Source organism: Ambystoma mexicanum, chromosome 4q, assembly GCF_040938575.1.
Source record: "Ambystoma mexicanum isolate Mex_15411 chromosome 4q, UKY_AmexF1_1, whole genome shotgun sequence".
Taxonomy (NCBI): domain Eukaryota; kingdom Metazoa; phylum Chordata; class Amphibia; order Caudata; family Ambystomatidae; genus Ambystoma; species Ambystoma mexicanum.
The window spans coordinates 322,820,502-322,835,168 of NC_090928.1; the positions used below are offsets into that span (position 1 = coordinate 322,820,502).

Consider the following 14,667-nt stretch of genomic DNA (forward strand, 5'->3'; position numbering starts at 1 on the left):
TGTTACAGAGAGAGAATTGATGAGGGTTCGATTGACTGCGATGGGTGTGGCTGAGCTGAATGAGAGGATTATACTGGGAGGAGATGGGGAGGTAGGCAGGAGAAGGAATAGTGTGATGTTGGATTTTGTGAGGCAGACGGGGAGGTGGGAGGAGTTGTAAGCTTAAATGGAGCCAAATAATAATTAGTGGGTACGGTGCACATCATCCTATAGGATGGGGAAGCGCCTGCGTGGGTCCGCCCACGCTTTCGAAGAAGAAGAAGAAGAAGAAGAAGAAGAAGAAGAAGAAGAAGAAGAAGAAGAAGAAGAAGAAGAAGAAGAAGAAGAAGAAGAAGAAGAAGAAGAAGAAGAAGAAGAAGAAGAAGAAGAAGAAGAAGAAGAAGAAGAAGAAGAAGAAGAAGAAGAAGAAGAAGAAGAAGAAGAAGAAGAAGAAGAAGAAGAAGAAGAAGAAGCCTGCATAGGAAACGGGTCGTTTGTTCAGCTGCTTTTCCACTAAGATGGCATCCAGAAGCAACGCATTCTTTATGCGGATTTAGCCCTCTAGTGTTTTTTTATTAGTGTTGACAGGTGTATAGTCCTTTGTCTGTGTTTACTTTGGTCTCGGCAAAGCAGAGAAGGGTTCAGCGAAAGGAAGAAGCAGAAGCTTGCACGGTGCGGTGCGTAACCCGTAGCTTCCTTAGCGTCACTTCCCCTTCGTCTGAGTGTTGGTGGCGGCTTCCTGGACCCGGATGGTGACTGGCGGCGGCTGTGCTGCAGCGGTGGTAGCGGCTCCCTCTGCCCCGCGCGGCCCCCGCGAGCCCGGCGCACACAAGCACCGCGGGCCCGGCCGCAGCGGCAAGGGGAGCGCGGCAGTGAGGATGGCAACGGCAGGGGGTTCAGGGGGTACGGGCGGCGCTCCGGAGGGCGGTGGTGGTGGAGGAACGTCGGCTCTCCTGGTCCGGGACGGCTGCCTGCGCTGCGACGAAGAGGGACTTCACAGCCTGACCTATCACCCGGCGCTCAACGCCATCCTGGCAGTCACCAGCCGAGGCAGTGTCAAAGTCATTGATGGCACCTCGGGAGCCCTGCTGCAGCAAGCTACAGGTTTGAGCGGTGAGTGCCCGGCTCAGGGGATGGGGCGCCTAACCTGTGAGGGTCGTTACCTAACTTACTGTTGCCGGTGCCCTAGGGACTCTGTTAAGTGCTATGCCTGCTCCTTCTCTTTTGATGCTAAAGCAGCAAAGCCTCACTCCTTGTCGCTTCTCCGTGAATCTTGGTCTTTGGTGGTGTCAGGTTTCCCTCCGACACCTTGGGGGACAGTGACAGCTCGGCTCGTGCGCGGGAGCTGTCCGGACCCATAAGCACAAGGAAACAAAATGTGGGAGTAGATGTACTTAATATGTCTTATGTCAGTAATCCCCTAGCTTTCCTTAGTAGGTGACAGAAAATATGTAAAAGATTGTGGTGACAATATTATTTATGGGATGTGAAATATAGACTTCAAGTGTCGCGGCACGAAGTTAACTAGCGCGGGATTCGGGAAAACAGTTTGCTCAAATACGCGGTTGTGATGTATGCAACGCTTAACACGTGTTACTATTTACGAACTCCCCGGCGTTCGTTTGATCCTTGAGCAGGGCTCGTAATGGCTGTGCTTGTTTTAATCTCGCCACCCGTGTCAACTTTAACAATCCATAGCAATAAACATTTTGGTATCATATATATATATTTAGCATCTCTGTCCACTTTTTCATGCTTAGTTTGTTAGCATGTGCATTGCCGTTCATTTTCCACTGGTATAGTCTTGTGTTTATGGTTGCATTCTGCTTATACTGCATACATCATGACATGCAAGTCCTATATCAGAATCAACATGACTTTTTATTAAGGCATCTAATTTCAGTTTACATTTTTCTTTAACCCATTTCACCTCCTCCCCCAACAAAAGTGTAAGAATCTCAAATCATGGAAGGTGTAATGAAATAAAAATGGTTGTTTCCTCGCAGTGTTCAAAGATCCTGTTATTTATCCCAGGTTATGTCTCTATTCAGCGTATATATCTTCCTACATACCGTTCTCCCCTCTTAAGTTTCCAATTTGCTCAGTACATTAGTTTTGTAATAGATGTTTGAGTTTGTGGTCTAAAAATATATATATATATTTATTGTGCAATAGCCAATTTGACTTAACACATTTAAACAAAAAATAACAATACGCAAACCAACAGAAATTTACATATTCTAAAAACAGAAGCATCTTGAATAAAAAGCAAAAAAAAAAGAAAAAACACAGGAATACAATCACTATTACAATTCAGTCTAAAATTAACTTCAGTTCCCTTAAGCACCTTACAACCTCAATTGATAAAGCCGACTCATTCCCAGAAGGTAGTCTTGCCCAAAACTCCTCGGAATTAATATAAGACTTAACATGAACAAATCTATTAAAATGACCAGCCCTAAGGCTCCAGGTCCCAGAGCAACTAGATAGCAAATGCTTGGTAGTCTGGAGATCACTACTAGGGCACCTATCACAAATCTGTACAATCGCTCCTTCCTTATCTCTAATAGCTAGTAACTCTAAGGTAGGAATCAAATTTAGACGAAACCTCAAAAAAGTAGACCTAAACCGCGGATTTGGGGACTTCTTTAAATAAGCCGGCACGGTTGAAAGGCGTTTATCTAATACTGACAGGGAAGCTGATCTTTTCATTTTTCGCATATCTTCAATGGTTCTTATCCAATCAGTCAATTTCATTTTTTCTTTCACTTTCAAAGGGTTCTGTAAAAGGAGTTCTGCATCACAGTCGCAGCCAGACAAGAGTTCCAAACATTTTTTCCCCAGTTTACACAGGAAAACATTGTTTCCTAGTTGGTACTCAATAGCAGTTTCCTCAAATAAGGAATTCTTTGGAGGATCTAAGATTAGTCTCTACAGAGTCATCCACTTCCATTCTAGCCATGATCTAAGTGATGAAAGACCTAATTCATAGCGCAAACTAACAATTGGAACACAAACTGGCAGACCTAAAGTACTTTTCCAGATCCTAGACTCTATTACATCCCAATCTATCTCCAATGATATAATCCAATCCATAAAGAATTATGGGAACTACCTTCCCTATGTAGAATCTTAGAAGGGGGGAAATAGAAAATTTGCCGAACTTAGAGTTAATTTTTTTCATCTGAGCACACAATTTCACTACTTTTAGATCAATAGATGACATTAGATTACTCTTTGTAGGAAAAGATCTTAATATGGCTCCCAGATGTTAATTCTGTAACGGCCTTTACCGGACACTGATCTAACTTCCAGGCAAAGTTCTTAACTATTTTGTTTGGCCTCTTGAATAGTAGGATCTTAGATTTTGAAGGGTTAATATCAAGTTTATTGCTCCTTGCATAGGATTCTAAGGCGGTAAGCAGACATTGTAGCCCCACTTCAGAGTAATCCAGGACTACTATGTCATCCGCATAAGCTAACCAATTTATTTTAGTGTGGCCGATATATGGAGATATTAAACCAATATCATGCAACCAATTAGTTAGATCTGCCATAAAGAGAATAAAAAGCAAAGGAGCAAGTAAACAGCATTGTCGAACCCCTCTAGTTATCCTAATTGGATTAGAAAGTAAACCCGATCTACCTAATCTGACCCACATATAGTTGTTAGTGTGCAGCTCTCTCAATATAGAAAGTAAACCCGGAGGAATTTTCCAAGCATCAAGTTTATTCCAAAGTAAATTCCTATCGACCAAGTCAAAAGCCTGGGAAAGGTCAATCCAGGCTCCAAAAAGGGTGGGGCCATCCTTGGTGAATGACTTTACAGCTAAACAATTTAGAACAAGCCCATTCAATGAAGTAGATAAACCCTTTCTGAAGCCAAATTGCTGCTTTGGGATAATTCCCTTTGTTTTAGCCCAGGCTTCCAATTCCCCTAGGATGATGCCCCCCGAAAAGATTTTACTATCTGCATCTAACAAAGAGATAGGACGATAATTAGAGGCCAGAGACCTGTCACCCTTTTTGTAGATAGGAATAACTATGGAATGTTTCCAGGTATCTGGAAATCTCTTCTGTCTAATGACATTATCAAAGAGTATTTTTAGAACCTTCGCCCAGGTGATTGGATCCTTTTTCAGGATTGAATTACTCAAACCATTGGGACCAGATGCTCTAGAGGCTGAAGATTTCTTAATTAGTAATTCTAAGTCCAAGACATTAAAGACTAAATCCCAGTTAGATGTTAAGGTCTTCATCCCACACTCTGGAGCCTCAGAATCATAAACCATGGTAAAATGATTCAGCCACACACCCTCCTGAATTACTGAGTCCTGTTTCTGATGGTGAGCTACCTCATTCATTCCCACCAATGACCAGAAATTACGAGAATTCCTGTGAGAGAGCAGAAAGCATTCTCTCAGCATCCTGTTGTACCACCAGATGCTTATGGGCACAAAGCCAATTCCTATAGTTGTTCTTTAACTTAACTACTTCTGCCCTATAGACTTCCACACATAAACCCGAATTCTTTAAGACAGATCGTTGAGACCTCATCTCTAACTTTTGGGTACTGATTTGATCATTGAAAGAATGTTTATGAATCTTATGGAGTTTCTGTGAGACAGACACTACTGGAGTCAAATCAGATAAATTCATAAAGAGCCCTGGCATGCATAACTTGGATAATTGCTGAAGCGATAGATCATTCACCCTGTTTCTCAGAACCTCATTTAGTAATTGACCCCCTTTTGGAAACTTTCTGATTACATTCCCAGCATTGTTAATGAGCAGCGCTTGACCATAGCAGGGGACCTCCACGGCGCACTCATAAAAGAGGGTCACCTTCAACATAGCATGGTCATCATTATTACCTTCCCCAATATTCAAGCTATGACCACTCTCAAAAATATTTTTCGATGCAAAAAGATAATCGATCGTAGAGAAGGAGGAACCCCTATGCCAGGTAGCAGAATTTGGGATATCCCCCCTAATGTTACCATTCAGCATAGAAAGGTTCCAATCCTTCATAAACTCTGACCATATTTTGCCATTACTGGACTTCTGTTTACACTTTCCCGACCTGGGGTCCACTGTAGAGATACATTGAGAATTAAAATCCCCGGCAATGAGAATGTCATCTGCCGGGAATCGTAAGGAACATTCCACTAAACCATCAGACAAAGCATACAAAAAATCGGATAGTGGACAGGAAACATGATTCCAATATAAATTAACCACTATCCAATCAATTTGAACTATCTGAGAGACTTCTTCTTGAAAGTCTCACTATTAGTATCCCCTGGAAACCGTTTGCAATAATGACAGAAGATTTAAAAACTTCATTACTAGAGGCCACCAAAAGACCCCCCCTTGGTCTACCTTGCCCCGAGCCCACGGCCAACTGCTGTAGAATAGAGAAACCATCTATATCCATTTTACAAGTTAACCATGTTTCTTGAAAGAGAATTAAATCAGAAGATTCAAAAATATCAGACTTTCTGGGTTCCTCAGAAAATGAGTCATAACCTCTAGTATTCCAAGATAAAACATTAATCTGGGTTACCCCTAAAGCTTCGGTTGAGTCATCCCCATTTTAAGAAATACTTGTGAAATAACTTCAGGGAGCATATCCCACACATTCAATTGAGTAACGCCAGAAACTGCCTTAAATGTGGCTCCCCTTGCTTGCTCTAGATTTGCTGCCTGATGCAAGTGGCCAGAAACGGGCACCGGACAAGATAGAGAGAGCTTCAAACCCCTCTGGTCCCAGGCCTCCTCTTCACCCATAATTATGTCTAAACCCAGCCTAGACGTCAAGACTACTGCAGCCGTATTCGTGTCTGGGCTAAATGGAAAACTCAAAGCCTCAATATCATTTGATGAGAAATACTTCAGAGCAGGAATTGACTTCATTTCTGAAAGAATTGCAGATCGATTTAAGGGTGAATCATTTCTTATAGATGGAATATGCCTTGACAGAAAGATTCTTAAATCCGAATTCAGCTTATACAAATTATTATGACTTCTGAAGTCCTGAGGAAGTATTACCCATCCTTGGAGAAGCTCCGAGGCCATCTGAAATTGCAAGACCTGTAACAGGCAGTAGTCCATTCTGTAGATTTTGTGGAAGACCAACCGGCCTATGAAGATCAGAACAATTTGGTAAACAATTGGTTGTATCAGTAGTCTTAATTTGAGGTTTTTCAGCATTAGCTGACACGACCTTAGAACCCGAACTTAAGGTCGTCCTCTCCGATTTTTTTTTTCAAGAAGATAGGAGCAATTTTCACCAAAGGAATAGACGAAAGCCTTTTCTGTTTTGCTAGCAGAAAGATAGGGGCAATTTTCTTAGATTTTTCTAGAGAATCAGTTTGACTTCCCACAGTTGATTTCCCACAGTTGATTTCCCAACAGGCACTACACTTTCGGACAAATTCTGCACTTTTTGGACTTTCAAACTTTCTTCCCCTTTTTGAAATCAAGGGGCCTTGGCACCAGATCCTTTTTGGATTCGTCCCGGATCTTTAACCCATCTCTTAGCTTGCGTAGATGTTTTGTCCTGCACAAACTCGAAAAATGAGACCCAGATTCGGGAAAATCGCGGCGTGTTTTCAGTTATGTGCGGTCAGTTTTTCCATAGCCACTATTTCCCAAATCTTAACCCACCAATATGATCGCCCCCCTCCTTTTTGTTTTCCAGAAGCATGCTGGATTCAATTTGGCTGTCAGTAGCAGCTGTTAATGGTTCCGCCCTGGGACCTGACGCCGGGAATGCACCAAGTACAAGAATCCACTGCAACCAAAAAGCAGAAACAATAAAAACGAAGTCAGAGCTTTGTGTTGTAACATAAATTTAGTGCAACATTGAAATGCTCACAAGAATAGAAGTTAAAGCTATAACAGCACAGTAGGCGCAACAGTAAATGGCCAGTGACACTTTTCCCATTGAGAAAGTTGTCTTTTCATACTTTACTTACGGATTCGTTTTTGACCATACCACGTGTGCTTCTTTGGTAGCTCTCATACCCACACATTTATTATGTTGTATGTTGGGCATATATATATATATTTTGTGATCATTGTGTTTGACTTTTTCAATGTTTACTTTATTCATTTTCCTATTTAGTGCAAATAATGCTTGCTATAATGGGAATTAACTTGCTTACTCCTAAATTTTCTCAAATTGAGGAACTCTTTTTGAGCTAGAAATGATTTAGTAATTTCTCAGCATCTCCATTTTACAAACCCTCCACTAAGTTAATTGTACTGCCACTGAGTTGTTAGAATCTGGGAGATACTGTGTAGTTTATTTACTCATACTCAGTCGCACATCTCCCAATAATGCATGCTTTAGCATAAGGAAACTGCCTCATTGTCACTGAGAACCGTACACAATAACCCCTCCTATCCCTTGAACTGACTCCATAAATAGTTTTGTTACCTGACACGTTGTCCACTGTTTTTTACTTGGGGGAAAATTAGTGAGACGACGCATAATTGTTAGCAGAAACATTTGTCAGAAGTTGCTACACATTTTTCCATCGAATTATTTTATAACAAATGCTTTTTTTTGGGGGTACCCACCCCCGTTTAGAAACCTTAAAAACCCACCCTAAACAAAATTAACCCTTTACCCTACACACATGCATTCGATAAACATATTTTCGTTTGAAAATATTTGATGGAAAATATTTTGATGGAAAGACTGGATACCCTCAACTTCACTGTCAATACCAGGCCACCAATACCACTCGCACCATTACTTTTAGTTATGGTTATACCCGCATTGCCTCCTTGAAAATACACTAACATCCTACTCCCCACATTCCTAATTGGATATTGAAATAATAAAAAAAAAATGGGAAGTACGGAGCCTGGTTATTACGGTTGTCCGAGCAACCCTATATTCCAACTGGAAGTAAATTGCTGGACAAGGGAGTATTCTTAATGTGCACAGGAAAAGGGCAGGTTAGACAGTCACCCAAGCGCTTGCACTCTCAAGTTAGGTGAGAAGGCAGCGGGTGATTGTATGGTGTAGTTGCTCTGTCCCAACACTCTACAGTACAAGGAATACGTTAAATGAACATCTACAATCACACTGCGCCAACACTCTTGAGTTTGCGTGCAAATAATTTTGCATTAACTTTTTTATTTTATTCCAATCATAGTTCAGCCTGACACGTGTTTTGGAGCCTGAGCTCTTCCTCTGAGACTGAGAATTAATTCCAACAATTTATGAATTGAAACTTATTTACAAGGTAAGCCAATATATTGTACAAAGGCGCAAAACGCCAAGGTTAAAAGGGAGGACAATAATCCCAATGCATAAAATCAATTTGACAGGTGTTAATATATGTACCTTAAGGGGTAATGATTGATCATAAGAACAGGAAAGAAGAGAGAAACAAAGAAAAAATAATAAAGGAAGAAGCAACACAATTGGTGAATATTGATTGTTGCATTGATACCACACAAAATTATTATAAGTCACTTGGGTGGTGGATCACATCACCCATGCTTATAAAAACTATAATTACCTTGCGTAACTCGTGAATTCAAAATGTCCACTGGGAAAGATAAAACCAAAAAACACAAGTTGTTTGAGGCAACCCGAAAATAAGTAAACGGATATTCTTTTGCTAACCAGACATGTGTCACAAACTTCATATTACCACTTACCATAAAGCGTATTGCTATTAGGTAGTCAATCCGACTCAAATAAGGAAACGTGCGATAAAATCATTAATCAACTGCAACACCAAGTTTGTGGTCTACTGCATTATTTGTGTTTGTGGACTTACATTATATTGGCAGTACCATTAGGCCCTTTAAAATCAGAATTGTGGAACACCGGTCAACAATTTCGAATCAGGAAACTAAATCCCCCCCCCTGTCAACACATTGGCAGAAAACTCATCAATTGGATAATAAAGATAATCAAATTCGTGGGGATGTCCAAGGTCAGCCTTCCACAAAGAGGAGGCAACCTTAGTAATTAAGGTATTATAGTTTTTATAAGCATAGGTGATGTGACCCACCACGCGAGTAACTATGTATAGTAATTTTGTATGGTATCAATGCAACAATCAATATTCACCAATTGTGTTGCTTCTTCCTTTGTTTTTTATTTGTGTTCTTTTCTCTCTTCTTTCCGGTTCTTATCATGATCAATCATTACCTCTTATGGTATGTATAAACACCTGTCAAACTGATTTTATGCATTGGGGTTATTGTCCTTCCTTTGTAACCTTGGTGTTTTGCGCCTTTGTACAATATATTGGCTTATATTGTAAATATGTTTCAATTCATAAATTGTATGGAATGAATTGTCACCCTCAGAGGAAGAGCTCAGGCTCGAAACACGTGTCAGGCTGAACTTTGATTGGAATAAAAAAGTCCATGCAAAATGATTTGCACGCAAACTCAGTGTTTGGCACAGTGTGATTGTAGATGTTCATTAACGTATTCTTAATGTGAATTCAAACATCAGTCTTCACATATATTTATTACATCGAACATCCAAATATAATTCCCAGGAGAAAATAATATATGCACCAACAGTGATTCAAATGAGCACTTTGAAACTGTAGACAAAGTATTGTCTTTTGTCTTAATGTAAGCACATTTTGGGTGGTGTATTTCAATAATGTTTGGAACCCTATTTTAGATGGCTCCCAATGTAATTCAGGCTAGCGTCGACCCCACGATCAAAAATCTAGTAGTGCCCTATGATCTTGTTGATGTGTGGAGATTGAAATATCTGATAGCTTGTGAGTCTACACATGATAGCTTGTGAGTCTACACATTATTTTGGGATGCACGACTCATCTAAGAGTAGATGATGCCTTTTATATAGAGTGATGCAGTATTGTGGGTGAGAGAATGAGATGTGCTTGAAGGGTCGCTTTCTGATCAAAAAATGACATCACTTTTGTACTGGCTCTCACAGCCTGGACGAGAATAGTATTAAAGAAATATCATACATACCTGGATGGTACAAAATGGTCTTGCTCTTAATAACGACAAACCATAGCTCATGGTCGTCGGCACTGAAAATAAGCTGGACCCTATGTTTAACAGCTTCACCATAGTTAACTATAAGCTAGAATTACAGCAGAAAGTGAAAACATTAGGTATAATATTGGATCAGCACCTAAATATGAAATCGCACGTGAGCAGCCTGGTCTCTGCAGCGAGCTATTACATAAAACTATTTGCACACCTTCGCCCTTTTATTTAACATTTGAAGAGCGCGCCAAACCCGTAGGTATCTGGGCTCTGGAGAGCAGGTAATACACATTACAGAAGTTACCACGGGCAACAATAGAAAACATAGGTCTGGCATATATCATATTAAACATATTTACAGACATAAGATATTTACAGATGCATTGTTCCCGTAGGTATAATAATCAGTAATAACCTTATTCACTTAAGTAATTTACAAAATAAAGTAGAACATTAAGTTTTATTACGCAAAACAATGCTGAGACACTAGCTAGAGCGATATAGGTTCTAAAATCAATTTATTTCTGCAGCCTCCTCATTGGCACCTCCCATCTGAGATCAGCCACCTCCAGGTCATCCAAAATGTCACGGTTAGGGTGATAAGAACCTTAAATGGCGAGACCATGTGACGGAAGCAAGGCAGAGTCTACATTGGCTGCCCGTAATGGCAAGAGTCCAATTTAGAACTTTATTGATTACACATAAATGTGTCTTACAATGCCAGCAGAACTTGAGAAATCTCAGATCAAATAATACATTCCAACTAAAAACACGTCACTGTAAAACCAGCATAGCTCTCAAGGGACCCTTCAGCATAGCTGCCCCACTTGCCTGGAACAGACTCCCATTGGATCTAAGAGACCAAAGCCACGAATATCTTCAAGAAGAAATAAAAAACCTTATTATTCTGCTGAGATCCCTGGATAGCCTAACCTGTCTGTCCTATCTTAGGAACTTTTGTCTGAATTGTAATTATACGTCCCTCCAACTGTTGAGCCCTTAAGCCTAGGTGTTGCACGATATTAATTTGAAAGTAAAGATCATAGTTCCATCAAATTATTGACACTATCAAGTCGAATGTCCAACATGTAGAAGTTGGAAACTTAACACGCAGGCATTGACAGATTCAGCATTCAAAGATTCAATTTGCAAAGCTGCAACTACTTTGAGCCAGGGTGGTCTCAACGGATGCATTGTGGGAAGTATATAATGCATACTTTCTATGCAGCCCTACAGATAAGAGATGTTGGCCACTTTTACTCCCTGTACATTTTCAAATACTCTAAAGTAATTTGGAGTAAAAATACTCCCTACAGGAAAATGACACACCAGAGATTGTCGCTGTACTTTCACTCATTTCGGCTTCAAGGGTGTGTTTGGCTGAATAGTGAATGAAGGAACTATTACTGCCTGAGTCGAAGAGTTAAAATGTTTTTTAATGTGCATGAATAACTAGGTGCTTAACACTCCCATTGGGGGCAGCACTTTTTCACTTTCTAAAATCAGTTTACTCCTAATAAAACATTAAAAAAAAAAAATAGCGAGTAAAATGCTCCCACTTCGAATCTGGAGCACTGGGTGCATGCATTTCTAAGTAATAAGGAAACTGGGATAGAATGAATACACTTGAACAATGGTTGAATACTTTTGTAGAATGAGTGTGATGCCATTGGTACTGTGAATATGCAACAGCGCCGCATGATAAAGTTGGGCAGTTCATAAGTGGTACAAATATCTGCGTCATACTATAGTTTCCAGGAGATGGGAGAGAGGACAAGTAGGGTTCATGCCTGAATGGTTAACTGAGACCAGGGTAGCTGGATCATGATGATGGGTAACCTATTACAGATCATGCATACATTAATAAAGCATTTAGAGATTTATACTGTGCATCTACCAATACTATCCACTGAGGAGGCTGACTAACCTGGATGCCCTCAGATGTAGGGGACTCCATTATGGGTATGCATAAAGAGTGCTGTGCCTGGATGGTCTCCCAGCCGACTTATACAACGTACATGACCTGCCATCCCCCACCCCCCTCTCATTCCCTGGCTACATTTGGAAGTTTACTGAGGTGGATCGTACTTCCGCGATCCCCACAAGACTTGCCTAGGACTGCCTGCCAGCGGTACGTCCTGCTGGAGTAGGACAGTGACGCAGCTCGCGACATGTGGAAGAACTCGGGGACATCCACCCTTTAGCATGCCTGTACTGCAACACCAGGAGCGGGGACAGCGGCGTCCTCCGCTTTGAGGGATGGTTGAATGACACTGCAGGACCACGGAGGAAAGGCCCTAGTCTTATCATTCGAGGATAAGTCATGGATGTTTGGAACACCATAGAACCTATGTGAGGACTGGTTCAAATCCACCTAGAAGAACCATGGGAAATGTAATGGGTACTTAAATTAATAAAATAAAAACCTGATCCCCAAGGATAGGACCAATAATATTTAAAAGGAGCTCAGGATAAAACAAGAATGCTTAAACAAATAAACCCATAGTTGAACTAATAGCCAAACTGGCCAATAAAGTGCTTAAAAGAGAAGGACCAGCATTGACCCCTGCCGACCAACCCTGTAAGCAGGACTTTCATCCTATCGGTAGCCAACAAGATGAGACCAGCTATAAAAGAAGAGCCAGCTCACTCTGAACTTGTCTCCATCAGGGACAGGTTCCCTGTACTACACTCCAGACACTGCTGCATGAAGAGAAGCTGTATCCTGACTGAGTTGTTGTTGCCTGGGTGAAGGAGCCTGGACTACTCTGGAACACTACCTGTCTGGAAGCTGCCTGAAGAGCCTTGAGGATATGATTGACTCATGGGGGGGGGAAGGAGAGTAAGCCCCACCTAAGCCAGAAAGGGTGGAAGAGCTGACCTGCCTAAGAAGCTAAGGAGACTAGCTGACCCAGGCGGTAGAAGCGGAGTACCCCCTGAAGCTCCCTTAAGCCAAAAGGGTGGAAGGGCTGAACTTCCTAAGAGGCTATGGCAGAACCTTGCTAAGATCTTGGTAGAGAAAGACCGGGGCAGAAGTAGGACCTCTGAGTAGTAGGGATGAAATTAAATGTCACCTCAACAGAGGGGCAACAATCTAGGTCCCCTGAGAATGAAGGGCAAAGGATGAGAGAAGGAAGGTAAAAGAAGATGGGTACCTAAAAGAAAGTGTCCTGTAGAGAGAGGGACGAATCATCGGTAGGACGGAGATAGAGAACCAAAGCACAGGACACAGCTGATCATCGCATAAGAGGCCCTGGACCTAGAAGGCAATTACAGGCCCCAGTTAGAGTGCTTTGCGTAAGCGGTGCCTTGTTTGTCTATTTGAGCAAACCTTAAGAGAAGACCTTTATGAATTGTTGGATTTTTGTTAATTAGGAAAGGACTTTGTTAGATATTCTACCCTCAATACTTTTCACCCATGACAAGTACTTTTAAGCGTATTGTCTTCATTGCAACATTTGATTTAGGTATTCTGACAACCCGCTTTCAAGGAACTTTCATAAACCTTTCCTTTTAAGTTAAAGGATTGGTAGTGACAGACACATTTACTTTGGGGTACGTTTCTCCTTCATAGGTGAAGTACACCTTCAGTTTGTGGTGTTCACACAGAGATGGACTTCTAAATTATTTAAGCTTGAACACTTTACAGGGGTCGAAATTAGGATTTGTTGACTTGGAGCAAAATGGATGCAGCTCCTGGGTAGCATGCATCACCCATTAGGAAGGAGCTACGCCGGGGAACCAGGAGCTAGTACATCATGCACAGCAAATGTAACTTTTGCGTACTTTGGTCCATTTATAGATTATCCAATATACTTTCAATATCTCTTGTGTGTACTTTATTCTCTATTAAACACATACTCAAACCTACACAGTTAATATCACATAGCTATGTTTGCATGGCACCACTTGTCTGGGGAGTCGGAAGTAGCTCCTGGTAGCTCTTGGTTTCAAGGTAACCAGGATTTCCTTGGCTATAACTAGGCACTAAATGGCTCCCAGCTCCTGGCAATTTCGAACCCTGCTCTGCTTTTATTCTTTGAACCCTGTTTTGGTTATACCTGCTTAATACTTTATTTTCTTGAACCACCTAAATCTAAGACCCTTCTGTTCACCATGTTGTTACACTTGTCACAGTATCAAGAGGTACTTGAATTGGGTTTACTCCACAGCACTTTGATGGAAGCCAATATAATATTACTGTTAAAATCAGATCAAGCTTCAGCTACATGTGGTTCAGATCGATTAACATTTCAGCAAAAATACTATCTACATCAGCTATTAAGGTATCTATCTGGATTTAATATGACTAGATTTATTTATTTTCATTTTTGCAAAGCGACACATGCCCGTGGGCTTTAGAGCACACATGACGAACAAGGGGTCGGGTAGCAGTCGGAAAGAGATCGGGGGAGATAAAAAGGATACCAAGTTCCACCTGGGTTGACGTTGAACAGGTATGGGTTTTTTTTTTTTAAATTTCTTCTTACACCTGGCTGACAACTTGGCCCTGTTTATGTGCCCATGGAGTGAGTTCCATTGTACTGGTGCCTGGATATCGAATGAGGTCCCTCCAAACAGCCAACTTATGTCTGAGCTGAGCGAGAGTGGGGTAAGCGGAGCTATCCCTGTGTGGGATATTACTCTATCAGTTAGATATATCGGACAAGCATTGGT

At 41.3% G+C, this 14,667-nt stretch overlaps 1 protein-coding gene across 5 annotated transcripts in view; it reads left to right on the forward strand.

Annotated features, from left to right (window-relative positions):
• Positions 1-607: 607 nt before the first annotated feature.
• The window catches only part of BIRC6 (baculoviral IAP repeat containing 6), a 3,097,233-nt gene continuing 3,083,173 nt past the window's right edge, over positions 608-14,667 (forward strand). For all 5 annotated transcript variants that reach the window (XR_011268132.1, XM_069607902.1, XM_069607904.1 and 2 more), the window contains exon 1: positions 608-1,092. Coding sequence is in view for 4 of the 5 variants with exons in the window: in XM_069607902.1 (XP_069464003.1) it covers positions 729-1,092 (364 nt within the window). In the remaining variant the exon portion in view is untranslated. The remainder of the gene's footprint in view (positions 1,093-14,667) is intronic.